General features: G+C 45.9%; 1 protein-coding gene across 2 annotated transcripts; it reads left to right on the top strand.

Annotated features, from left to right (window-relative positions):
* The first annotated feature begins 4,845 nt into the window (after window positions 1–4,845).
* Cilp (cartilage intermediate layer protein) lies at window positions 4,846–19,469 on the top strand. Of its 2 annotated transcripts, XM_076850952.2 has the most exons (9): window positions 4,846–4,905; window positions 6,425–6,593; window positions 8,594–8,686; window positions 9,488–9,757; window positions 11,704–11,883; window positions 12,324–12,638; window positions 13,426–13,534; window positions 14,427–14,584; window positions 16,609–19,469. In XM_076850952.2, exons 2-9 carry the CDS (start codon window positions 6,533–6,535, stop codon window positions 18,960–18,962), a joined length of 3,540 nt encoding a protein of 1,179 aa, XP_076707067.2. In that variant the 5' UTR covers window positions 4,846–4,905; window positions 6,425–6,532; the 3' UTR covers window positions 18,963–19,469. The 2 variants fall into 2 exon arrangements, with proteins under 2 accessions (XP_076707067.2, XP_076965285.1); XM_077109170.1 differs by lacking the exon at window positions 11,704–11,883.
* Window positions 19,470–27,650: the final 8,181 nt, after the last annotated feature.

Raw genomic sequence — 27,650 nt, 5'->3', positions numbered from 1 at the left:
ACTGGGCAAGAGAACAGTTCTGATGACATTGTTTATGTACCTGGATCCAACTTCTCCTAGGACTTCAGTCATGAGAACCCTAAGATTCCTTTTCTGCTTCAATCAATCTGAGTTTTGCTTTTGTCACTTATAACTGAAAGAGCTTTTGTACTTAGTGTATGTGTGTCATTATCTATTGCAGCATAACAAATCACCCCAAAACTCTGTGGTTTAAAACAACAACTTATTATTTATTATGGTTTTGTGAGCTGACTGGGCCATTCTTCTGCTGGTTTCACCTAGGCTCACTCATGTAACTGCTAGGATAGAAGGTTCAAGATGGCTACCTCACATATGGGACTATTGGGTGGGGCCATTAGTTTTTATCCGTGTGATCTTTTGTCCTCCCTAGGATAGACTGACTTCTTTGTATGGAGATAGTGTTCTAAGAGAGGGAAGGTAGAAGCTGCAATGCTTCTTGAGGCCTGAACTCCAGAACTTGTACAGCACGACTTCTGTCCTATTCCTGATTCCAAGCAAGTCATAATGCTCAAGTCAAGAGTGAATTAAGGGTCTGGGGTTGTAGCTCAGCAGTAGAGTGCTCACCTAGCATGGGTAAGGCCCTGGGTTTGATCCTCAACACCACATAAAAATAGATCAATAAAATAAAGGTATTGTGTCCAATTACAACTAAAAAATAAATATTTTTTTAAAAGAATTTAAACAACAACAACAAAGAAAGAGTGAATTAAGGGGCTGCGGCTGTAGCTCAGTGGCAGAGCACTTGCCTATCACGTGTGAGGCACTGGGTTTGATCCTTAGCACCACATAAAAATAAATAAATAAAATAAAGGTATTGTGTCTATCTACAATTAAAAAAAGAATTTTTTTAAAAAAAAGAGTGAATAAAGAACTCTACTTCATCATAGTAGAGTTGCAAAGACTTTGTGGTGATATTTAATCTACCACAGTGTGATAGAGAGCTGAATCATAGGTAGGAACATTGTGGGAATTAAAAGTAGTTATAGGAAGTATGGGACATGTGTAGGCAGGTGATCCAGACTCTTACAGGCATGTTTTCACTGAGGAATCAACAGTTGTGATTTCCATTGTGGCTTCTGTGAGGGCCTCATGATGCCATCTACATTTGGCCTCTGATTCGCAGGGGCAACTTTGAGCTAAAGACTATATCTGAGGGACTTCACTTCTTTGAACTTGAGTTCTTCCTCTGTAAAATGGACATGATTGATCACTCCTGCCTCGCAGATTGGCTGTGAGGCTACAGATGAGAATGTGCTTCATAAATTACAGAGTGCCTTATATGTGTGGTTAAACATTATTATCTGCTCTCTGAGGAAAGAATAATCGAGATGGGTCTAGGTAGTCAGAGAGGACAGTAAGCCGGAGACGGATCACACTGGCAGGGAGAAAGTTCTGTATTTCAAGTTGAGAAGCTGAGGAATAAGAATATATGTGAACAGAGGTAGAACAGTGACAGACTGTGCCTAGGACAGGTAGGAGAGCCACGTGGTCAGAGGGGAAGCCCCCACTACCCTGGACTCTAGGTTTCTGGGCCCCCCAGGCAGTTGGTCAGTAGCCCCTAAGGTCTCCGAGCTGCAGCCAAGGCTTCCAGCCTCCAAGGATCATCAGAGTCTTGTCCCTACCTAGGCCTGCAAGGCCTCTTCGAGCCACAGGGAGGCGACAGAGGAGGGGAGGGGAGAGGCAATCAGAGAGAGACAGAGCACCTTCCTCTGGAACCATCAGGATCAGGTCAGCCACCTCCATGTGTTTCCAAGCTTCTCTTTCAACAGCAGGGTGGGGACCCCAGGCTCTAAGCTTGGGTCACAGGCCATGTGGCTGAACTGGCTCCTAGTCCTTCCATTCCCTGGGCGGGGGTGTGGGGGTTGATTGATGAATTCCCCTGTGTTCCAGGCTGGGGCTTGGAGCTGCTGGAGACCAGCCTAGTGTGAAGAAGCCCCAGATGGTGACTGGTGGCTGAGACTGACCCCTCCAGGCCAGGCCCTGGACAGTCTAGGCCTATGGCCACTTCCCAAACCCTCTCTGTCCTTGGATCCCAGCTGAGGAGAGCAAAAGCCTCTTACTCAAAGGAGTTTGGAAGGAGAGGATCAGGAAAGGCTCAGATTCCCCCAGTCTAGCCCTGTGTAACAACCAGTTCAGTCCAACTTGGGAATAGGAAAGGACTCTGATGAGAGTTTGGGAGGGGGACAGAATATGAGCTGGGGGGACATAAACAGCAGGGTTGGCATTAGAACCCAGAGATTCTAGCTCACAGTCCCTCACACTGGTACTATCCAAGATGACACCCATTGGCCACTTGAGGCTAGGTAAATGAAGGCCTGCATCTGAGGGCTAGGCCAAGCAAGGAGACCCAGGCAGGAATCCTGGCCCAGAGGCTCCACTTTGCCAAATCCTTACCCCATAGGATACTCTGCCTCTGCCTTGCACTACAGAGAGACAAGAGAGGCAACTGGGAAGTGGGAGAGGCCTTTTTCACATGCTGTGGGGTTCCATGGCATAAGCTCTTCGAAAATAGCTGATGACCTTGACCTTGACCCCTAGATCTATAGTTTACCTCCCTACACCTTCCTTTCCTATCTTTCTTTTTAAAATCTAGCCTCTCTGGTCATGTTGCTCCTCTGGCCTGCCTCCTGATCCTGGCCACATTTCTTGGAACCGTCATTCCTTCCTTTCCTTTCTGATTCACAGGGGCAACTTTGAGCTAAAGACCTACTACATCTGACCAGCCTAGTGTGTTTCTTCTAGGTATGTTACCCAACCTTGCAATTTCAGAGCTGGCAGGGCTCCTACTACCCATTTGGGGATTCTAAGGCTCAGGGTTACTTGGGTTGTTGCTAGTCCAGGGTCACCCATCAGGATCAGCAACAGAGCCAGCATGAGGCTTCTGACTTCCAAGTCCATATTTTTCTCCTGTCCTTTGTTCGCCTATGGTGATTCAGCCTCAGTCTGTCTATTCCTCAAACCAGCAGAGCTTACGTGATCTTCACTAGGTTCAAACATCTGCTGTCAAAGCCTTGGGTGAAACTGCTTCATGGGTTGGCTCTGATACTTTGGACCAGACTGGGGCCAGTTATGAGGCCCATTGGCCAAAGACTGGGGGCTGGAAGGAAGGTTCCAGGAGAGAAAGCAAATCAGATTTGTGCCTTATGGCTGCTGGGGGGCTATTGTTGCTCAACATCTTTTCTCCACTCCCACTCTTCTCCCCAAAAGCTCCTGGCTAGGGTGATGTCCAGAGAAAACAGAGCTGCTAAACCCCTGCTTACACAGAAAGGCAGACACGGCATATACACAGGCCCATAAACACAGAGAGATATAGAGACACGCGGTAGGAGCACGTGCATAACTGCACAGGGCTCTCTGGCATGAAGATTTGCACTGCCACACTATGGGATCATTTTCACAGGAGGCTCTTTCCTCTGAGTGAAAACACAGGTCTCCTCTCATGACTTCCCAGTGTCCAGTCTAGATTCTGCCCCAAATAAGAACTCAGTGAGGTTATATGGAAAGAATGACCCTGGTGTGGTTAGTCCCAGAGACAGACCTTCACCTCCAGGGGCTGGAACAAGGCAGGAAGCCCAGGCCAGGTTGGAAGAGCCTGTGACATGAGGCAGGAGGCAGGAGACTCCTGTTGTGGTCGTCATCTTCTGCTTCCACTTGGGGCTCTATCCTTGTGGCTGGCAATTCTCAAAATGTGATTCAAGAACCAGCAGCTGGGCTAGGGTTGTAGCTCTGTGGTAGAGCTTGCCTAGCATAGGTGAGGCACTGGGTTTTTTCCTCAGCACCACATAAAAGTAAGCAAATAAATAAAAGTTTAAAAAAAAATACCCAGCAACTTCCATATCACATTGGAGCTTGATAGTAATGCAAAGTCTCAAGCCCCACTGAATCAGAAACTCTGAATGTGGGTCCATAAACCTGTATTTTAACAGTCCTGGGAGTGATCTGAATGCATGTTATAGTTAGAGAGCCACTGCCTGAGACAATGGGCAGCCAACCTCATGCTGGTTCCAGATGAACCAGGGAAGTCCTAGAGCACAGGCAGCTGCTCATGCCACCTATGGATGAGGTTGGCTGCTCACATGCTGGTGAACACCCATACCTGACTTCACATTTACTCACTGAGATGCACGTATATGAACGTCTGGTCTTTGAGAGACCACATTCTGGGGATCTGGGGTCCCTATGGGTACAAGCCAACACATGGAAGTAGGGAGGGTCAGGTAGAACTTTTTTCACCAAGTGATATTCTGTGTCCTGCATTTCCTTTGTCCCTTATTCCTTTGGAAGTTCCCAGAGGTTCCTTCAGAGATCAGAAAAGCTGAATTGCTGCCCAACTGAGACCAGATGCACCCAACTGAGAGGCCATGGTGGCCTGCATGCCTAAGAATGCTTGAAGTATGTGCTAAGGCCAGCAAAGTGCTTTCTCTCTGCAAAGGGGGAGTCGGGGCCAGGGGAATGTAGGGATCAGCAAGCAAAGCTTAGGCAAGAGCGTACCATCCCTAGAGCCCTGAAATGCTGCCAGATGTAGAATTCTCCTTGGGCCTTTCCCAAGGCTCCTCTCAGTGCCCAACCTACCTCCTGAGCCCTGCCTCTCTGTTCTGGCCTGTGGAATGCCAGGCAGAAGCCCACCTGGGCCATCATCAGACCCATGGCATTACCCCCTAAGGATCTAGACATGAAATCCCAGCCTCTGTGAGCTGCAGGGAGTGTGGGGAGGGGAGGGAGGCTCATGCTCAGATCTGGTTTCACTGCTGCTTCCCGTGGCTGGCTGCCACAGGCTGAGCCACCAGCTGTGCTATATAAGGCCCACGCTGGACTGCGGGAGAGGCGGGAGAGGCGGGAGAGGCGAAGATTTGGACCCCGCTAAGGAGTCCTGCTCAGGACACGGTGAGCTGCACTCCTAATTCTCTTGCCCATCCCTGCACCAAACTGTCTGATTTAGCTGCTCCTGGCCTCCCTTGGCCACCCTCTTTCTTTTTTTTTTTTTTTTCTTTCTTTCTTTTTTTTTTCCTCTTTGACCCATCATCTTTCAACAGAGAAGACTCTACTTTCTGCTTTGAAATGCTGTCTCTTCCCCAGTTAGCCCTCCCCCAGCCAAGATCAGGGACCCCCCACCCCACCCCATGGCCCCACTCTGGGTCTCTATACCTCTGGTTGCCTTGCTTTCTTCTTGTGGCCAGCCAGTGTGCGTTGTCCAAGAGTTCTGCGGAGCGTGGGTTCAGGGAGCCTGAATGTCAGGGCATTTGCTGAGGAAATGGCGGGACTCTGAGAAACCTCCCTGGGCTGCCAGATGGGAAATGGTTTTTCCACAGGGTGCTTCAGGCCACCTTAGCCTCTCAGACTTGTCTGGAACAAGCCTGCGGAATGCTCAGGCCCCTGCTCAGCTCCCCAGTGCTTGGGATAAGGCCTGCAACAACTGAAGCAGTGACTTCCCTGAGACTCTGTTCCCTCCTCTAAGAAACAGGTGGGGAGGGGTTAGTGATTTTTGGTCTACAGGGTCTGCAACGTGGAATTGGTTTGTCCTTCCCCTGGAACATCTGAATTTTTCCATCTTTTTCTCAGAAAGGAGGCATCTCCCCTTTCCCACCACACCCTAGACTCTGTGGAGATTGAAGGAAATCAATTTTGAATCTCCAGAAACTGGTCAGATTCTGGATTGGTCAGAGCTCTGGGGAGAGAGAAAAATGTCCTGCCGAGAGCCCAGCCCACACACATCCCACAGTCCCCTAACCTTATTGCCAGGCCTGTTGTCCCCTCCCCACTTCTGTAGCCCCTACCCCATGCTCAGCATTTATTGGGGAGCCCTGGCCTTTCACAAGGCACCCTGTCTGCTTTTCCTCAGTTGGCTCCTGGCTGTGGAACTCCCACCCAGGCCCCAACAAAACAGATCAGAATGTGTTCCAGCTGCAACGCGTGCACATCTGGGAATGTGTTCTTGGAGGTGGTGAGCGAGGCATCTGCGCCCTTCAGCTGCCTGCTATTGCTGGACCACGGTGATCAGGGCCAGGGCTGCACTGTCTTTATATTTAGCCCCCATTCAAGAGTGTGAACCCCAACAAAATGTAGCAGAACAAAAGGCCCCCAAGCCCAGATCTTGAAAGTGATTTATTTACAAGTCATCTAGAAGCTGCTGGATGACTTGTAAATAAATCCTGGTCCCTCCCTTGGCAGGGAACCTCTTCACTTTTACTCTCCCTGGTGACCCACCTCTATAGGGACACTGGGTTGGAAATTGGATCTGCCTCTTTTTCAGATTCTGAGCCTCTGCATCTCCCAAGCTGCTCCGTTTGGCAACTTGGGGAGATAACTCCCACAAGACTTCATTCTGGCCATCCTTCCATCCTTGACATGTCAAGAAATATTGCACTCAGAAATGTGGGGTCTAATAAGCTTTGTTTCTTTGCAGGTCATTGGATCTGAGAAGATTTCCAGGGAACTACATTCCTAAGACAAGCTGACTCTGAAACACCCTCGCCCATCTCCTGCCACATTCTCACAAGGCCTGGGGAAAAGAATGGTGGGAACAAAGGCCTGGGTGTTCTCCTTGCTGGTCCTGGAAGTCACCTCTGTGTTGGGTACAGGCTAAGTATCTGCTAGCTCCCAAATCCTCCATTTATCATAGTGAAGTCATGTCTGGTCTAGCACCCAATTATGCAAGACACAGGCCCTAAGATCTAAGGCTGTTTAATGGTGTATTCATAACTTGTGCCCTGCTTCCCTCCCCTTCCCAAATTTGAGAAGGTTCTCCATGTTAAAACTCACAGAACAGAAACTTTAAAAAAATTTTTTTAACTTGTCTATAGAACTTTATTTATTTATTTATATGTGGTGCTGAGAATCGAACCCAGCGCCTCACACATTCCAGACAAGGGCGCTACCACTGAGCCACAGTCCCAGCCCGAGAAAAGAAACTTTTAAATGAGGAGAGGGGTGAAGGAAAAAAGAGAGGAGAGTTATTGCACCTGAGTCCTAAATTTAGCTCTGAGCTTCCCAGCAGCCAGAGCAAAAGGGAGTCACAGGGGATCACTGAATTATTGGAAGCAGGTTTGGGGGTTGGTCTGTTTTTAGTTTCATAAAAATTCTTCTGTTCTAAAGCTCAGTTTCATTTAGACCCCACAGCCAAATTTCACAGAAACTCCAGAACCCCTCTGTTCTTCTTGTCCTCTTGACCCCATCCTCTGAAAAATTTGAACTCTGAAAAAAACAAGCAGAGAGAAGTTGCCTGATGGAATTGCAGACTTCCTGCAGCAGTAGAGCTCCTGCATGCTATTTCCCACCTCTCCCTCTCTCCTGATTTCTAACTATATACTCAGATAATGGGGGAAAAAATCTCAACCCCCCTTTTTTAAAGCTCCATGCCCTGCAGGCTTTGTGACCACAGATGCAGGAACAAAGGCTGTCTCAGCATAGCACCAACCCCTGTGTGCACCCGCCTTCTGCCTCGCTCTTTCACCCTGACAGCTGCTGTTTGTGAAGATGATTAACATTCAACCATCAGAGGGGAAATCAGATTAGGTTGATTAAAAGAGCTCCTATCACTCCAGTTAAGCAGCACAGAGAATTCTGACTTGGCTCCCCGCCTGGGAGTTAATTGCCTTTCAAGGCTTTCTAGCCTTTCTCCTTCCATTCCAGAGCCCCCAACCCAGCCTCACGTGGAGGAGGGCTTGGAAATGCCCATGACCTGAGGACCCTGTATTTATCCTCAGACAGACCAGCCAAGTCTGAGGTCAGAAAAATCAAGGACTACTGACCCAGTTAAGCCATGAGTCCTCTATGGGAGGGTGGACTCCCAAAGCCAGACTGCCAAGGGAAGGGGAATGGACGTCCATTGTGCCGGGCATTGAGCTAACAGCATTGCTAACACTTATTCTGTGCACACCGGGTGCCAGGCATTGTTCTAGGTGGATTTTATGAATGAACATTTGTAATCCCCACAATCCCCTTAGGCAGGAACTAGTATCATCCTCATTTTAAAAGGAGAGAACACGGGGCCAGAGGGGTTAAGTAGCTTGCCAACGTCACACAGTTAGGAGGTGGCAGAGGCTTCAGAGCTCCTGCTCTGTCTTTGTACACTTCAGAGATGTTGATGTTTTAAGTCATGGAATCCTCATGCCAGAATCACACAATGAGGTGGGAATTAACATCTCCATTTTACAGTTGAGAAAGATAAGCCTCAGTTTTGCCAAAAGATAGGTCGAGACACCAAAGCAGGAGTCCCAGCCCATTGGCTGCCCGGCAGTTTCTGCTTACCCATTTCTAGAACATGAGTGAAAAGGGAACTACCATTCATGGAGCACGCCGTACTTGCCAGTTCCCTTTCCATTTATTATTACCCTGAATAATCCACCAGAATCACTTATGATGTAGTGATTATTAATGCATTTCTATTTTAGGAGGAAACAGGTGCAGAGGAATGAAGACTTTCTGAGGTGGCACAGCTGTAAGTGGTGCAGTGGTGAAGCCCCATGGCCAGGACTCATGCCGCACCCACCACACCACACAGCTTCCCTGTGTCTTAAGAGACCCCTCATTAGTCCTGGACCCTCACTCAGCCTTTTCTCCTTCTGACCCTCAGGGAGGCAGACGATGCTGACTCAGTCAGTGAGAAGAGTCCAAACTGGGAAGAGGACCCCCAGCACCTTTTCTAAGCCTGCTGATCCCCTGGAGAGTGAGTCGTGGCTGGAGCAGGGAAGGCCTGGAGGGCTGGGGTCTCTACTGAGCTTACTAAGGGAATCTCTGAAACCAGGATGTGATGCTTTCATGTTAACCCACTTTTGGTGGGGACTGGGGATTGAAACCAGGGACACTTTGCTACTGAGCTACATGCCCAGTTCTTTTTATTTTTTATTTTGAAAAGGGTCTCACTAAGTTGCTCAGTCTTGCTTGAGGCTGGTCTTGAATTAGTAATCTTCCTGCTTTAGCATCCTGATTTGTTAGGATGACAGGCATGTGCCACTGCACCTGGTTGGCCTACATCTCTGTCCAGACAAAGAAATAGCATAGGACAGCTAAGAATAATGAAGCTACCTATTTTATTCTAAGAATGCTGCAGAGCTTCCTGGAGCCAGAGCACAGGCAGGTGGGGAGGCAGGAGGATGGAGAGATAGCAGGGGATTTTAAGATGCTAAGGGGATTTTAAGCCAGAGAGTAATGTGGTCCAAGCCACATAGAGAAAGCACACCCCAACTGCAGTTTTGAGGAGGGGTAAGATGGGGTAGAAGGAGACCCTTGAGGTAGAGAGACCAGGCAGGAGTTATTGCCATGGCTCCTCCAGACCAATGGAGGACTGTGCCTTGCAGGTACATAGGGGATGGAGAGATACTGGTGAGACAAATATGGCAGGACCTGAAATGATGGGGTGGCTGGGTGGGTGAGAGGTATCAGGGAGGACCCCAGGGGTTGAGCAGGAAAGGAGAACTGGAGCTCACTGTGCCTCTAGAGATAGCTTTTCCCCACCCAACTCTCTCAGGTCCAGGTGAGTGGACAACATGGTTCAACATTGACCACCCTGGCGGACAGGGTGACTATGAGCGCCTGGATGCCATTCGCTTCTATTATGGAGATCGTATGTGTGCCCGTCCCCTGAAGCTAGAAGCTCGGACCACTGACTGGATACCTGCGGGAAGCACTGGCCAGGTGGTCCATGGTAGTCCCCGTGAGGGCTTCTGGTGCCTTAACAGAGAGCAGCGTCCTGGCCAGAACTGTTCAAATTACACTGTGCGCTTCCTTTGCCCACCAGGTGAGTCTGAAGGACCTCTACCCACTACCTCCCCCTCCAGTGTCGACACCGGGAGAGGCCACCACCTGCCTCTGGCCACAGGAACTCTGAACATCACACACCATGCTTCCAACTCAGAAGTGCCATCAGCTCCCAAATATTGTTCTGTATTCATGGGAGCCCTCCCGTCACCCCATTGTATTGTGCTTGTGTGGCTCAGTGGTGAAGAGCATAGTCTCTGGAGTTGGGCTGCTGGGATTTGAATCCAGAACCTACCTTGAGGAACTGTGTTCCCTAGACAAATTTTCTAATGTTCTCTCACCCATTGTCTCATATGTAATGGGGTTTTGTTTGTTTTGGTGCTGGAAATTCAACCCAGAGGTGCTTAACCACCGAGCCACATCCCCAGTCCTTTTTATTTTTTATGTTTATAATTTTTTTTTAGTATTAAAAATATGGATACAATACCTTTATATTTATTTATTTATTTTTATGTGGTGCTGAGGATCAAAACCTGTGCCTCACACGTGCTAGGCAAGAGCTCAACAATGGAGCTACAACCCCAGCCCCAGTCCTTTTTTATTTTTTTACTTTGAGATAGGGTCTCGCTAAGTTGCTCAGAGCATTGCTAAGTTGCTGAGGCTGGCTTAGAACTGTGGTCCTCCTGCCTCGGTCTCTCAAGTCTCTGGGAATATGTCACTGTGCCTGGGCATCATAGGGTTTTTATGAGGATTAAATGAAATAATGAATGTAGAGGACTGAACCCAGATCCACCAAGTGTTAGTTTCTGTTTTTGCTCCTATGCCAAGCTAGCTATCCACACTATTTGAACTTGACAACTAACCTTAGAGGCCTATCACCTGTCTTGACAGGTTGCATGAGGTGTAGAGAGGTTAGGTAACTCTTCACGATTACACAGCCTATAAGTACAGAGCAGTGATTTGAATCCTGTCTGTGTTTGCAGAGTTCAGCTTCTTTACACTCTCCCACCCCTGTACTGGATAATTCAGTTGTTAGTGATGGTCAGCTGCAGGCCTGCTTGCTTTTGTTTTGAGGTTTGTTTGCTTGTTTTGGTATCTGGTATTGAACCCAGAGGTGCTTAACTACTAAGCCACATCCCCAGCCCTTTTTTATATTTTATTTAGAGACAGGGTCTTGCTAAGTTGCTTAGGGCCTTGCTAAATTGTTGAGGCTGGCTTTGAACTCACGATCCTCCTGCCTTGGCCTCCCCAGCCACTGGGATTACAGACATGTGCCTCGGCACTCGGCCTATTTTTACGTACTGGAACCCAGGGATGATCTACCACTAAGCTATATCCCATTTTTTATTTTTTATTTTGAGACAGGCTCTCACTAAGTTGCTGAGGCTTGAACTTGGAATCCTCTTGCCTCAGCTTCTCAAGTCACTGGGACCACCATGCCAATTGTAGTCCTGCTAACTTTGGATAGGCACCTTCCCCCCTGGGGATCTGCTAGTCCACATAATCTCATGCCACATCAAGTGGTAGTAGTGTTCTTCTGGGTAAGATCAGAGCCCTCATTCTTGTACACAGGCCTCAGACCAGAGATAAGGAGGATGGGGAGTAGGGGGCTGGATGTTGGAGTCATTGCAGGCCAAAGCCTGTGTGCAGAAAGCACATGGCTCTTTCCATACTGGTGGAGAAGGAAGCTGGTGCTGCCCTTGGGCAGCATGTCAAATCCCAGTGTTTGACCTAGCAAGCCCCACTCAGGACCATCCCAACCCATATGGTGCCTTTGCACAAATTAGAGACACTACTTCTTCAAGATTTTGACTTCCCTATGTTGGAAAAATCATTACAATAAAAATAAATATCAGTGACGTCTACAATGTAAATGGGGGCCTGTCTCTCCTTACCAGAAAGAAAAAACAGCCTCAGGATCAGGTTTCCTGACAGAGTCCCCTTGGGAGGGGAGGAAAGTCAGATTATCTGCTGATCAATTTGCAGGGTCCCTGCGCCAAGACACAGAGCGCATCTGGAGTCCTTGGTCACCCTGGAGCAAGTGCTCAGCTCCCTGTGGTCACACTGGGGTCCAGACTCGCACACGCACCTGCTTGGCAGAGTCAGTGTCACTATGTGATGAGGCTACAGAAGAGGGCCAGCTCTGTGTGAGCCAGGCCTGTCCAGGTACCACCCTCCTTTCTGGCGCTGGGCAGGGTGTGGTGGGTGAGGTCAAAACAGCATAGAAAGATGGGTTAGAGGGTCAGTCTGAGATAGATTCCTTCATTCACTCATCAAGTATTAATTGAATATTATGTGCTCCTTCATTCACTCATCAAGTATTAATTGAATATCTATTATGTGCTCCGAGTGGGGATATAGAGAGTAATTAGGAACACAGAACAAGGTCAATAATTACAGCTTAGAGGACTACAGAGAAGCTCCTTTGAGGAGGTGTCTTGGGCTTCGTTTTAAAGGATAGGTAGGAATTAGTTGTGCAGGCTGATAAGGAAGGATAACAAAGGCCTAAGGAAGAAGGGGAGCACATGTGAATCTACAGGCTGAGAAGTGCTGAGGGAGGGCCCCAATCCATATGAACCCTGCTAATGTGACTTCTTGTTCAACAGCCTGTGACCTGACCTGCTCCATGGGCCAGGTGAATGCTGACTGTGATGCCTGCATGTGCCAGGACTTCATGCTTCATGGGGCTGTCTCCCTTCCTGGGGGTGCCCCAGCCTCAGGAGCCACTGTCTACCTGCTGACCAAGAAGCCTAAGATGCTGACCAAGACAGACAGCCAGGGGAGATTCCAAGTCCCTGGCTTGTGCCCTGATGGTAAAAGCACCCTGAAGATCACGAAAACCAAGTTTGCCCCCATTGTGCTCACAATACCCAAGAGTCATCTGAAGACAGCCACCATCAATGCAGAGTTCATGAGAGCAGGTACCTAAGTTCTCTGAGGTTGGGTGAGTGAGGAGGGGTGACGTGCTAAGACTGGCTTTCCAGCTTACTCAGAGTAAAACCCCAAATCACAAGGCTCTAAATCATCTAGCTCTCCCTTATTTCTTTATTTTTCCTCTCCTAGTACTCCCCCCATATGGAGTCACTCTATTCTAGCCAAACTGGCCTCCTGGCAAATATAGACATACTCTTACCTCAAATGCAAAGGCTTGCGTTTGCTGTGTGGACTCTGTAGCATGTTCTTCCCCCAGATATTGGTAGGTTCTGTTCCCTGGCCACATTATCCAAAATTATAGTACAGTGTAAGGGTTGGAAGTCATAGACAGAGGAGCTTGGGGAGCTCAGAAATGGTGCAGAATGGTAAAAAACAAACAAACCAAAAAAAAAAAAAACCTGCTGGAGGCAACAGAACATGACTATTGTGCTATTCAAAACCACTAGTTTTGTTCCAACTGTAGTACTTGGGAATCGTGGCAGGCACAAGGTCCACCTACATGCTGCTTGACAGGCCATAGGAACAAGCAGTGGTAAATGCCTATTATCTCAGTGGCTCAGGAGGCTGAGGCAGGAGAATCACAAATTCAAAGCCAGCCTCAGCAACTTAATAAGGCCCTAAGCAACTTAGCAAGACCCTGTCTCAAAATAAAGTATAAAAAATTGCTGTGAAGCCATACAATTTGAACACCATCTGGGACCCTGAGAAAGCAAGGCTCTTAGAACCTGTGACAAAGAAAAAAATCCAAACACTGTTTTTCATCTTCTGTCCCAGAGACTCCGTACATCGTGACGAACCCAGAGACAAAAGCACGGAGAGTTGGGCAGAGCGTGTCCCTGTGCTGTAAGGCCACAGGCAAGCCCAGTCCCGACAAGTATTTCTGGTGTGTATTCTGCCAGTTACTCTTCCCAGTTTTCTTTTTGGAAACAAGAGGTTTCTTGCATTGGGTCAGGGATTAATACTAGTAACCAATAAGCCAGGTGCAGTGGCGTATGCCTGTAATCCCAGAGGCTTGGGAGGCTGAGGCAGGAGGATTGCAAGTTTGAAGCCAACCTCAACAAAAGCAAGGTGCTAAGCAACTCAGTGAGACCCTGTCTCTAAATGAAATACAAAATAGGGTTGGGGATGTGGCTCAGTGGTTGAGTGTCCCTGGGTTCAATCCCTGGTATCCCAACCCCCCCCCCGAAAACCCCCCAGAAACCAATAGAATAAAGTTCTAAGTAAGTTAGCTTTGATATTTGTGTTTACAAGTGGGAACTTTCAGGGTTGAGGCTGCCTAGACCACTGGCAAGCCCTCTTGTACCCTCAAACTTGTAGTCCCCCAGATCATCACTGGTCTCAGGGTCCTTGACCTGCATGTGCTCAGGACACAGTACAGGTTCCTCAATCCCTCTTTCCCCAATAAAAACAGTGTCAGAAGCCCCAAGAGCTGGAGTCTTTTACTCTCCACAAACATTTTATAGCCACTACCTTGTTTGACAATCCCAACAATTCTCTGAGGTCAGCTGGAAGCTAAAGCAGGAAGCTACAGCACAGAGAGATGAGAGACGATTTGTCCAAGGATCCACAACCAGTTAAATGGCAGGCCTGGGACTTCAAACCAATTCCTTTGACTCCTAAGCCAATCAGTGCTCTTGAGGCATGTCACAGCTGATGTTGATGTCTACAGGAATCCATTTGCCATTTGTCTCCCTGACTCCTTGCTCCTGGGACTATCCTTAGATATACCTGCCCTCCCACTGCCCACTCCTACTCTACTTCTTTTTCACTCACAGGTACCACAATGACACATTGCTGGATCCCTCCCTCTACAAGCATGAGAGCAAGCTGGTGCTGAAGAACCTGCAGCAGGACCAGGCTGGGGATTACTTTTGCAAGGCACAGAGTGATGCTGGGGCTGCAAAGTCCCAGGTTGCCCAGCTGACTGTCATAGGTAAGAGCCTAAGTCTGGGTCCTGAATCTGCAATGAGGCTCACTGAACACCCACTGAGCATAGGTAGGAAGTAAAAGCTCAGGCTTTTATGAGCTGTGCAAAGTGCCATGCCTTCTGGTACACAGACCTGATGGCACAGACCTGATTCCTGCTGTCACAGAGCCACCATTTGAGGAGGGGTGAAGAAATGTAAATGAGACAAACAAGTAGCAGGGATTGAACCCAGGTACATTTTACCACTGAGCTACATCCCCAATCCCTTTAATTTTGAGACAGGTTTTTGCTGAGTTGCTAAGTCTAGTCTTGAACTTGCAATCCTCCTGCCTCAGCCTCCCGAGTGACTGGATTACAGGCATGGGGCTGTGGATGCTAGTAGTGAGAGACATGATTTCCAGGTGGCTGCTTTCAGTTGGAGCTTCAGTAATGGTTTTCAGTCTTGGCTTTCCTTTGGCACCACCTATTGAGAGTTTCAAAAATTACTGATTTCTCTGCCTTACCCCTAGACAGTCTGATTTAATTTGGGATATGGCCTGAGCATGCATGATTTAAAAACTGCCCCAGTAATTCTAATTTGCAGCCCATGTTTGAATCCCTGGTCTTAAAGAATTGGCAGTAACTGTGTGTAGAGGTATACAGATGAAGGGTCTGGCATGGGCAAAGGTACAGAAGTGGGGAACTGAGGGGGCTTTATAAGAAACAGTGACCTGATTATAGTTGGCTTCTAGAAGAGAACTGGAGGGAAAGAAATTCAAAGCCAAAGATCTATCAAAAACCTGTCCTTGGAAAGTGAGGGAGAAAGAGGATATCTTAGTAATTGGCCAAAACAAAACAAAACAAAACAAGAGGCAGAGAGAACTTATTGGAGGAATTCTGGAATATTTCACAGACTCCAAGAAAATTGAGCAACAGGCAAAACAAAAATTTGGACCTCAGCAAAGACATGGAGCCCCCAGCAGTGGTTCCCAGCTCATCTCACCAATGTTTCCTGTTTGGCACAGTGATTTTTAAAAAATACTATCTTAACTATTCCACAATTCAATTTATAGACAGTAACAACATATAATTTCCAAATATATATGTGCATGGCCTTAACTACAAAATATAGGAAAAATAAAGAGAAAATAATTCTAACATAAAATAGTAATATTTCGATATCTAAACGCTTTGGCACAATGACTTGAGAAGATAATCCAAGAGGTCAGACATTTGTACTTATATCCAGAGTCGCCATGAATTGATAGCTACAAATGCTGATGGATACAAAAGTATCATTTTGGTGGTTCATAGTCCTTGGGTAATGTTGTTGTAGGGATGCAATTTTCCTGATATAAGGAACAATTCTTGGTGTTGTTCCAAGCTAAACAAAGTGTAGTCTCAGATTGATTTATATGGTAGTTGCATTCTTGAAAAATTCAGTGTGTTGGGGCCATGTAAAAAATACCAGGCTAAAATCCTTTTAAACAGGGTTTCTACCTTTTGAATGTCTCATAAGATATGTGAACATCATGCAGGATGCAGAATATTTTTTTATGCAGAAAAGCGCCAGGCATTGCCGGACCTAGAGCATCAGAAGCCACACCCACTATATGCCAGTAGTGCCCCCAATTTTGGTGATGACTACAATACCCTCACACATGTTCAAGACCTCTCTATTGAGAACCACTACTCTAGTGACGCAGCAACCAATTCCATTTCCCCATCTATAAAATGAAATTTGTGAGCTGGGGTTGTGGCTCAGTGGTGGAGTGTTTGTCGTGCATGCTTGGGGACTGGGTTCGATCCTCAGAGCCACATAAATAAATAAAAATAAAGGCATTGTGCCCATCTACAACTAAAAAAAAAGAGTCTTCAAAAAATGAGATTTGTAATGGTTGTTCCATCTCCCTCAGAGAGTTCTGTCAGAGATATGGCTATCCCAAGGATATTGCAAAGGATTGTCCTTTGGAAACTGAGAAGAGGTGACAATGAGGTACTCAGTGTAGGGTATGAACTTCCACTTTAACATCTCCACATTTCTTCTTTAGCACTTGATGAGAGTCCCTGCAACCCAACCCCTGAGAGCTACCTTATCCGGCTTCCCCATGACTGCTTCCAGAATGCCACCAACTCCTTCTACTATGATGTGGGCCGCTGCCCGGTCAAGACCTGTGCAGGGCAGCAGGATAATGGGATCAGGTGCCGGGATGCTGTGGAGAACTGCTGTGGCATCTCCAAAACTGAGGAGAGGGAGATCCAGTGCAGTGGATATACGCTGCCCACCAAAGTGGCCACGGAGTGCAGCTGCCAGCGGTGTACAGAGACCCGGAGCATTGTGCGGGGACGTGTCAGTGCTGCTGACAACGGGGAGCCCATGCGCTTTGGCCATGTGTACATGGGGAACAGCCGTGTGAGCATGACTGGTTACAAGGGCACTTTCACCCTCCATGTCCCCCAGGACACTGAGAGGCTGGTGCTCACATTCGTGGACAGGCTGCAGAAATTTGTCAACACTACCAAAGTGCTGCCCTTCAACAGGAAGGGGAGTGCTGTGTTCCATGAGATCAAGATGCTCCGCCGGAAAGAGCCCATCACTCTGGAAGCCATGGAGACCAATATCATCCCTCTGGGGGAGGTGGTTGGAGAAGACCCTGTGGCAGAACTGGAGATCCCGGCCCAGAGTTTCTACAGGCAGAATGGAGAGCCCTACATGGGAAAAGTGAAGGCCAGTGTGACCTTCCTGGATCCCCGGAATATTTCCACAGCCACAGCTACCCAGAGTGACCTGAACTTCATCAATGATGAAGGAGACACCTTCCCTCTTCGGACATATGGCATGTTCTCTGTGGACTTCACAGATGAGGCCAACTCAGAGCCACTTAATGCTGGCAAGGTGAAGGTCCACCTTGACTCGACCCAGGTCAAGATGCCAGAGCATGTGCCCACAATGAAACTCTGGTCCCTCAACCCAGACACAGGGCTGTGGGAGGAAGAAGGCGATTTCAAATTTGAAACTCAAAGGAGGAACAAAAGGGAAGAAAGAACCTTCCTGGTGGGCAACATGGAGATCCGTGAGAGGAGGCTCTTTAACCTGGATGTCCCTGAAAGCAGGAGGTGCTACATCAAGGTGAGGGCCTACCGGAGCGAGAGGTTCTTGCCCAGTGAGCAAATCCAAGGGGTTGTAGTCTCTGTGATCAATCTGGAGCCCAGAACTGGCTTCTCATCCAACCCGAGGGCCTGGGGTCGCTTTGACAGTGTCATCACAGGCCCCAATGGGGCCTGTCTGCCTGCCTTCTGTGATGACCAGTCCCCTGATGCCTACTCTGCCTATGTCTTGGCAAGCCTGGCAGGGGAGGAACTGGAAGCAGTGGAGTCTGCTCCTAAATTCAACCCAAATGCCATTGGTGTCCCTCAGCCCTACCTCAATAAGCTCAAGTACCGTCGGACAGATCATGAGGACCCGCGGGTCAAAAAGACAGCTTTCCAGATCAGCATGGCCAAGCCAAGGCCCAACTCAGCTGAGGAGAGCAATGGGCCTATCTATGCCTTCGAGAACCTCCGGGCATGTGAGGAGGCCCCACCCAGTGCAGCCCACTTTCGGTTCTACCAGATTGAGGGGGATCACTATGACTACAACACAGTTCCCTTCAATGAAGATGACCCTATGAGCTGGACTGAAGACTACCTGGCATGGTGGCCCAAGCCAATGGAGTTCAGGGCATGCTACATCAAGGTAAAGATTGTGGGGCCAGTGGAGGTGAATGTGCGATCGCGCAACATGGGGGGCACTCACCGGCGGACCGTGGGGAAGCTGTATGGAATCCGAGATGTGAGGAGTACTCGGGATAGGGACCAGCCCAATGTCTCATCTGCTTGTCTGGAGTTCAAGTGCAGTGGGATGCTCTATGACCAGGACCGTGTGGACCGCACACTGGTGAAGATCATCCCCCAGGGAAGCTGCCATCGAGCTAGTGTAAACTCCATGCTACATGAGTACCTGGTCAACCACCTACCCTTGGCAGTCAACAATGATACCAGTGAGTACACCATGCTGGCACCCCTGGACCCACTGGGACACAACTATGGCATCTATACTGTCACGGACCAGGACCCTCGCGTGGCCAAGGAGATTGCACTTGGCAGGTGCTTTGATGGCACATCCGATGGCTCCTCCAGAATCATGAAGAGCAACGTGGGAGTGGCCCTCACCTTTAACTGTGCAGAGAGGCAAGTGGGCCGTCAGAGTGCTTTCCAGTACCTCCAAAGCACCCCGGCCCGGTCGCCTGCTGTAGGCACTGTGCAGGGAGGGGTGCCCTCAAGGAGGCAGCAGCGGGCAAGTAGGGGAGGCCAGCGCCAGCGCGCAGGGGTGGCCTCTCTGAGGATTCCTGAAGTTGCTCAATAGCCTCTGAGCAATTAAGTCTTGTGGTTCTTCATACTTTCCCCCCCCACCTCACGTGACAGCCATTGTGAGACTGATGCACAAACTGTCACTCAGTTAATTTAAACACATCTGTTTTGGTGCAATTTGCTTGTTTCTTCATGCCTTTACTTATTGTCTTTGTCCCATGACACTGATTGGCACATAGCCCCCAAAATGACAAATAAAACTTCTGTGTGCTATGTGACATCTTGACAGCTGCCATGGGAAACACAAGAAATTGGCCACTGGTAAAACCCTGTATCTTTGACTGTTCTTCATTGAGTGCCATTAAAGCAAGTGTACTTCCTTTTCTTTTAGCGTGTTTTGCTCATCTCTGCAATAATGATAATCTGATGCTGAAGATCAGATAACCAATATAAAGCATATTTCTTGGCCATGCTCTACAAGATGTAAGCGAGGCTCCTTCACAATTCATACATACAGGTGGCGGTGAAATAAAGAAATAAACTACAATGTTTTTACTTGAAATGTAAAGAACTTATTTATTACTTTGCTGAATTTGGAACTCTAGTGCACAAAGTTAGGCTATTGAAATAGGATACTCATAGTTCCTCTACCAACTCCAGAAAGAATATCTCCTTGTATCCTCAGTCATACTAGGTTGATAGTTGTGTCTCCTTCATATTTGCTTTTACTCTTGCTCATGGCAGATGTCAATAAATGTACACTATGAACTTTGATTCTGAGGCCACTGTTCTGTCTTTTAACCATTACAGTGAGCCAGCTACTCAGAGAAGCACATGGATTCCAGTTACAAGGCCCTGTGAGGCCCAGTGTCCCTAAGTTAAGGGCTGGGCAACCAGACACATTCTCCAGCAGTCAAGTTTATTCTCATGGATCATATTTTCCATTTGCAGAGAAGAGCAGAGATTCCTGGAGTTGTGAGCATGTTCTGGGCTCCTGAGCAAGACTAAAAATATGTCCCAATTTTTGTCTTTCTTTCCAATACTGTGGTGCTTATCCAATAGCTTAGGCAAGTTGGCCAAGTGGTACTTCAGTTCCCCGCAAGCCCATTACCTTCTCCAGCTGGGATGGCTGACCTCACTCCCAAATGTTGGGTGCTCTGTGGGTCTGTCTTTTCTTTTTTTTTTCTTTCCAAACGTTCCACTTTTCCAGACAAAAGGTCTCTGCTGTATATAATAACCCCTGTCCCTGGAGTAAAACAACTGGTCCAAATGGACAGGGCTTTGCTCTTGGAGAAGACATTCAGTTTAAAATAGTAAATCAGAGGCCAGTGGCTGGTGCCAGAACAATCTTGTAGGCATCAACAGTCAGGGTGGTGGGGAGTCGGGTGGGGTAAGGTGCACTCAGGTTGTTCCTCTCCCAACCCCTCCAGAATGGACAGTAAAGAGGTCAAAAGGATTAGGAGAGGAGAGGGCATTCTTTATTATAATCAGGACCAAAAACTTTTCTTGACCTGCGGCCAACCCAGCATAGTTCCTTTTGGCCACTTCTGGCCTATGCTGGAATTGTACTCTTTTTTTTTTTGTTTTGTTTTGGATACCAGGGATTGAACTCAGGGGCACTCAACCACTGAGCCACATCCCCAGCCCTATTTTGTATTTTATTTAGAGACAGGGTCTCACTGAATTGCTTGTGCCTCGCTTTTGCAGAGGCTGGCTTTGAACTCATGATCTTCCTGCCTCAGCCTCCCACTGAGGATTACAGGCATGTGTCACCACACCCGGCCAGAATTGAACTCTTTTTTTTTTTTTTTTTTTTTTAAATTTTTAGTTGTAGATGGACACAATACCTTTATTTTATTTAGTTTGTTTTATATGGCGCTGGGTATTAAACCCAGTGCCTCACGCATGCTAGGCAAGTGCTCTACCACTGAACCACAATCCCAGCCCCAGAATTGTACTCTTAAATCAACATCTGCCCAGTCCCTAGGAGTTGAGTTTGTAATCAATTAGAAATTCTGTGGTTGAATAGTCCATCCCTATGATCATTGAGAAAGTGAGCACAGGCATGGATAGGCCTAGTGGTATGTATTTATCTATTCATTTATTTAGAGACAGGGTCTCACTGTTTTGCTCAGGGTGGTCTCCAACTCCTGGGCTTAAGCAATCCTCTAGCCTCAGCCTCTCAAGTAGCTGCAATGACAGATACCTGATGGTATGTGCCACCAGGTCCAGCTTCCTTATGGTCTTTGATTGCAATTTGACCTATTTCCAAATTTCTCTTCTGTTCCACTGCTTCCAGGGAATAGCTCTCACTAATGGCTTATGGGGGTGGGGGGGGGTATTGACTGCCAAGGCAAAAGGGTCAGTATTCAGCTATCTGCAGCACAGACTGCTTCAGGAGTCAGGGGACATGCTGCCTCAACCTGACCACCAGTTCCTCCCAACTCATAGAGAGGAATTTCTGGGGAAGGTGGACTGACTGGGTCTCCACTCCATGCCCTTCCCTTGCTGTTCTCAGTCGAGAACCTGAATAAATGGAATCCAGCAGGCATCAGCTAGTACCTGACTTTTTTCTTCACTCATCATGACATATGTCCAATGCCTGCTAGATGCCAGGCCATGAGTGCAAGTAGACAGGACTTGTATATGAAATAATAGAAAATATCCTACAAGTGGGGGCACCCGACTCGGATGAGGTGGTGATTCTGGGAGCTTTTAAAGGAAGTGACATCTAGTTTGACATCTGAATGATAGCTAGGATCTGGCTTGCTGATGGTGCAGCTGTCAGGAACAAGGGGTACAAGCAGATAGAGGCTGGGAGGGGCTGGCAGACAGATACTTTTCTTTCAGACGAGGAAACCCTGTTGAGCTGAGCTCATGTCACCTAATTCCTTAATGTTTGTCTTGCTTCCAAATCCAGATGTGCTCCTTGCCAGCTGTGCAACTTTCCCCTAGACCTCAATTTCCTCACCTATGAATGAAGGGACAGGTCTAGATTAGAAACTAGATGATCTCTAAAGTCCTGTCCATGGTTTTCAGTGAGGTTAAGGGCACAGTTCCTAGGATGGCTTTGATTCAGAACCGTTGCTGATTCTCCAGTTATTCCTTTCCTCTGTGTAGACTGCATGCTTGCTGGACAAATGTTCATCTCAGAAAAGCCCTGGGTTTTCAGTTGCAGCCTGCTGGACAGTGGCTGATCACCCGTTTCTAGGTGTGAAGCGTATGAGGATGGATGTCTGACAGCAGGAGGAAAGGCACAGACAGGAAGGTAGGGGGCCCAAAGGGCTGCTTCTGCTTACGAGCAGGGGTTTTTTCAAACAGAATGCTCTCAAGAGTTCACAGAGCTCTAGCAGCTGGGGTGATAGAGAAATATGTCACCAGGATGTTCCAGAGAGATCAGAGTCTGAAAGGATTGAGAGAATTTAAGCAAAACTGGAAGCAGAGCAGGGGTGGTGGGGTTTCAGACAAAGATAACTGTTTACAGCCAGGAAGTAGAGGGGGGCCTGCACCATGGAAGTCTTCTGATGATGAGTCAGGAACACGATGCCAGCTAACCTCAGGAAACCACTGGAGTCAGGAACTGCAGAGCCATCAGGATTCAGGTCATCACTCTCTGGTTTTGATTCTCTTATCCTCCCTCACACTCAGTGGTTTCTGCCCTCTCAGTCTCTAACTTGATCTTGCTCTTCATGCCCCATTTCTCAGACTATCTGTCTGATATGACTTCTCTGTTTCTCTCTCCTATTTCTAGGTTTCTCTCTCTGGCAATCTCTTTCATTCTCCTCCTTTCACTCCCCTATATAGGAATCCTTGGTTCTTGATAAATTAGCCTTCTCCATTCTGTGCACATAGAAGATGGTTATCATATTTGCATCCTTCTCATGATCTGTCTTGAAGATTAAATCTGATCAGTCCAGTTTGAATTGGGGCTCCACCTCTAGTCCAATCAATTGAGGCCATGGCAGAGTGGGCCACAGCGGGCAATGTCTGTTATCTAAGCAGATTCCTTGAGAAGAGGTAGAATCTGGTTCTCCTCAGTGAAGTTTACCTCTGCACTTTAGTCTACTTTGGGGTGGGGACATGTGTTAGCTTTTCGTGACTGTGACCAAAATACCTGAGGAGAACAACTTAGAGAGGAAAAGTTTATATTGGACTCACTGTTTCCACGGTCTCAGTACACAGGCAGCTGATTCCATTGCTGTGGGTACAAGATGAGGCAGAACATCATGGCAGAAGGGTGTGACAGGAAAGCTGCTCAGTTCATGACAGCCAGGAAGGAAAGAGAGAAAAAGATTTCAGGGACAGATATAATCCCCAAGGTCACAGCCTCCAGTGACCTACTTCCTCCAACCATGCCCCTCCTGCCAGTAGTCCCTGCAAATTATTAATCCACCAAATGGATCAATCCACTAATGGATTACAGCCCTCATGATCTACGCTTTTCACCTCTGATCATTGCTGCATTGCCCAACACATGAACTCTTCAGGGGACATTCCAGATCCAAACCATAACAGCACAAAGGATAGTGCTTTATACTGCTGGATAGGTGAGAGCAATTCTGAGAAAAAGTCCTTGTGAGCTGAGGAGACACCCCAAAAGATAAATTCTTCAGCATGTGTTCAGTGAGCAGACCACTGTGGGGTTGTGGAGAGTTTAGGGTTTTTCATTTCCAAACAGGAAGAATTTTTGCTTATTTATTTTTGGTACTGAGGATTGAACCCAGGAGCACTTTATCACTTAGCTACATCACCAGCCTTTTTATTTTTTATTTTGAGACACCGTCTTTCTAAGTTGCTTAGGGCCTCTCTAAGCTGTTGAGGCTGGTCTTGAATTTGTGATCATCCTGCCTTAGCCTCCCAAGTCACTGGGATTATAGGTGTGTGCCATTGCACAGGTGGGATTTTTAGATTTATCAGATAAGATCTGTGTGATACCTGTTCTTTGAAATCTGTTGAATCTGGCTTCATTACTTAGTATCTGAACAATTTTTATAATTTGCATTGGGTGCAGGGCTCATGTATTAACTATTACAGGACTATTAACTCAAGCTGAATTGTTCTGTTCAATAAATTAGGAGTATGCTGAAATCTTCCACTAGATGGTACACTTGGTAACTTTTCTGATTCCTCAATTTGGGGGTTAAACATTTGAGGATATTTTAATGGGTATATACTAAGTATTGTATGTTCATGCCTTCTTATGAGTTAGAATTTTTTATTTTTTTATAGTTTTGTTCTTTGGTCTTACATGCTTTTTAAATTTTTTTTTGTACCAGGGATTGAACACAGGGACATTTAACCACTGAGCCACATTCCCAGCCCCTTTTTATATTTTATTAGAGATGTGGTATCACTGGGATTACAGGTGTGTGCCACTGTACCCAGTTCACCCCCACTTTTTTTTGGTTAGTATTTATTCAGTGTATCTTTTTTAAATATCTTTTATTTAGTTAGTTAGTTAGTTGTAGATGGATACAACACCTTTATTTTGTTTATTTACTTTTTTAATGTGGTGCTGAGGATCGAACCCAGTGAGTCACACATACTAGGCAAGCACTCTACCACTGAGCTACAATCCTAGCCCCTCTTTTTTATATCTTTTATTTTAAATATTTTCTGTCTTCCTAATGATATGTTTCTTGTAAACAGTATTATAGTTAAGTTTTAGTTTATTTTATCCAATTTGACAATCTGTCTTTTAACTGATGAGTTTAATAAATACATAATTATTATACCTGTATTTGGATTTGTGTTTACCTGATTTTTGGGATGGGGGGAGTACTGAGGATTGAGGATTGGCACTCGACCACTGAGCCACATCCCCAGTCCTGTTTTGTATTTTATTTAGAGACAGGGTCTCACTGAGTTGCTTAGTGCCCTGCTTTTGCTGAGGATGGCTTTGAACTCTCAATTCTCTTGTCTTAGCCTCCTGAGCTGCTGGGATTACAGGTGTGCACCATTTCACCTGGCTGAGTAATATCTTTCTTTCTTTTTTTTTTTTTTAAGAGAGAGAGAATTTTAATATTTATTTATTTATTTTTAGTTCTCGGCGGACACAACATCTTTGTTTGTATGAGGTGCTGAGGATTGAACCTGGGCCAGACGAGCACGCTATCGCTTGAGCCACATCCCCAGCCCCTCTTTCTTTTTTTTTATTTTTTTAAGAGAGAGAGAGAGAGAGAGAGAGAGAGAGAGAGAGAATTTTAATATTTTTTAGTTTTCGGCGGACACAACATCTTTGTTTGTATGTGGTGCTGAGGATCAAACCGGGCCGCACACATGCCAGGCGAGCGTGCTACCGCTTGAGCCACATCCCCAGCCCCCCTAAATAACATCTTTCTTAGACCAGTTTTTTTTCATTCCATTGATTTGAAAGTTTCACACTTTTTCTATTCCTTTAGTGTTTCTTTTTAACTTACTTATTTTAACACTCAACAAAAATTGCACCCCAAATAAAAATTTATATGACAGCAGAATGCATTACAATTCTTTTTATACATATAGAGCATAATTTTTCATATCTTGGGTTGTATACAAAGTATATTCACACCAATTCATGTCTTCATACACGTACTTTGGATAATAATGTCCATCTCGTTCCACCATCATTTCTAACTCCATGACCCCTCCCTTCCCCGCCAATCCTTCTGCCCATTCTAGAGTTCGTCTCTTCCTCCCATGCTCCCTCTCCCTATCCCACTATGAATCAGCCTCCTTATATCAGAGAGAACATTTGGTATTTGTTTCTTTGGGATTGGCTAACTTCACTTAGCATTATCTTCTCTAACTCCATCCATTTACCTGTAAATGCCATGATTTTATTCCCTTTTATTGCTGAGTAATATTCCATAGTGTATATATGCCACATTTTTAAATCCATTCATCTATTGAAGGGCATCTAGGTTGGTTCCACAGTTTAGCTATTGTGAATTGTCCTGCTATAAGGTTTTTTAAACCCTTCAAAATAAGCTTATTATTATTATTTTATACCATGTTTGAGATCTTGCTTTTTTTTTTTTTTTTTGGTACTGGGGATTGAACCCAGGGGCACTTGACCCCTGAGCTATATCCCCAGCCCAATTTTGTATTTTATTTAGAGACAAGGTCTCACTGAGTTGCTTATCGGCTCCTTAATTTGCTCAGGCTGGCTTTGAACTCTCGATCCTCCTGCCTCAACCTCCTGACACTGCGCCCGGCTCAGATCTTGCTTTTAAGGTCATTTTTCTTCTTCCCGAAGAATATATTTGGTGAAGGTGTGTTATTGATAGAACTATTAGATTTTAAAAACTAGGCTGGGGATATAGCCCAGTGATAGAGCACTTGCCTGACATGTGTGAGGCCCTGCCTAGGTTCAGTCCCTAGCACTGCATTAAAAATTTTCTTTTGTGATATAATTCACAAACCATAAAATTCACCATTTTAAAGTATACAATCCAGTGAGTTTTAGTATATTGCCAAGGCTGTGCAACCATCATAACTTTTTAATTTCAGATATTTTCATCTCAGAAAGAAACCTACACCCATAAACAGTTATTCCCTGTTGCTCTTTCCTTGGCTTGGCAACTACTTTCTGTCTTTATGGATTTGCCTATTCTGGACATTTCATATGAATGCAATCATACATACATGGTTTTGTGTCTGGATTCTTTCACTTGGCAGAATATTTCCAAGGTTCATCATGTTGTAGCATGTATCAATCAGTATTCTATTCATTTTTATGGCTGTATAATATTCCACTGTGTGGTTATTTCATATTCAATTTGTTAATCGGTTGATCAACATTAGCGTTATATCCACTTCTTGCCTATTATGAAGAATATTAGTATTGATATATGTTTTCAATTCTCTTTAGATATATACCCAAGAGTACTGCTGGGTTATGTAGGTAGTTCTATGTTTAATTTTTGAGGAACTGCCAAATTGCTTTCCATGGCAGTTGTACCATTTTACATTCCCACCAGCAATGTATAAGGATTCTAATTTCTTTACCTCCTCATCATCACTTAATATCTTCTGATTTTTAAAAAATTATGGTCTTTCTGGTGATTATGAAGTAGTATCTTATCATGATTTGATTTACTTTCCCTCAACAATTAGTAATGTTGAGAATCTTTTTTTAGCATCTTTTCATTGGTAATTGATAATTTGCATATATTCTTTGGAGAAATGTCTATTCAAATCCTTTGCCCAGTTAAAAAATTAGGTTGTCCTTTTATTGAGTTGTAAGAGTTCTTTATATATTATGAATACTGGACCCTTATCAGCACATTATTTGCAAATATTTTTCCCATTCTGTGGTTTATCTTTTCACTTTCTTGATAGTTTTTTCTTTTTGCAACATGAACATTTTAAATCTTTTAAAATATTTTTTTAGTTGTAGGTAGACACAATACCTTTATTTTATTTATTTACTTTTATGTGCTAAGGATTGAACCCAGTGCCTTACACATGCTAAGCAAGTGTTCTACCACTGAGCTATAATCCCAACCTGAACATTTTGAATTTTGATGATCTCTATAATTTTTTTCTTTGGTTGCTTATGCTTTTGGTCCAAGAAACTGTTGCGTATTCCAAGGTTATAAATATTTACACCTATTTTTTTCCTGAGTTTTACAATTTAAGTTACATTTGTCCTTGAACCATTTTTACTTAATTTTTATTCATGGTATGAGGTAAAGATCTCACTTCATTCTTTTGGATGTGGATATTTGGTTGACTTGGCACTCTTGGTAAAAAACTCTTC

Source organism: Callospermophilus lateralis, chromosome 3 (assembly GCF_048772815.1).
Source record: "Callospermophilus lateralis isolate mCalLat2 chromosome 3, mCalLat2.hap1, whole genome shotgun sequence".
Lineage (NCBI taxonomy): Eukaryota > Metazoa > Chordata > Mammalia > Rodentia > Sciuridae > Callospermophilus > Callospermophilus lateralis.
This window is presented reverse-complemented; position numbering and strand designations above follow the sequence as displayed.

Coding starts and splice junctions, on each gene's coding strand:
- Cilp (XM_076850952.2), top strand. CDS start 6,533: ATGGTGGGAACAAAGGCCTGGGTGTTCTCCTTGCTGGTCCTGGAAGTC. Junction 6,594..8,593: donor GGAAGTCACCTCTGTGTTGG/GTACAGGCTAAG, acceptor TCTGACCCTCAG/GGAGGCAGACGATGCTGACT. Junction 8,687..9,487: donor GCCTGCTGATCCCCTGGAGA/GTGAGTCGTGGC, acceptor CAACTCTCTCAG/GTCCAGGTGAGTGGACAACA.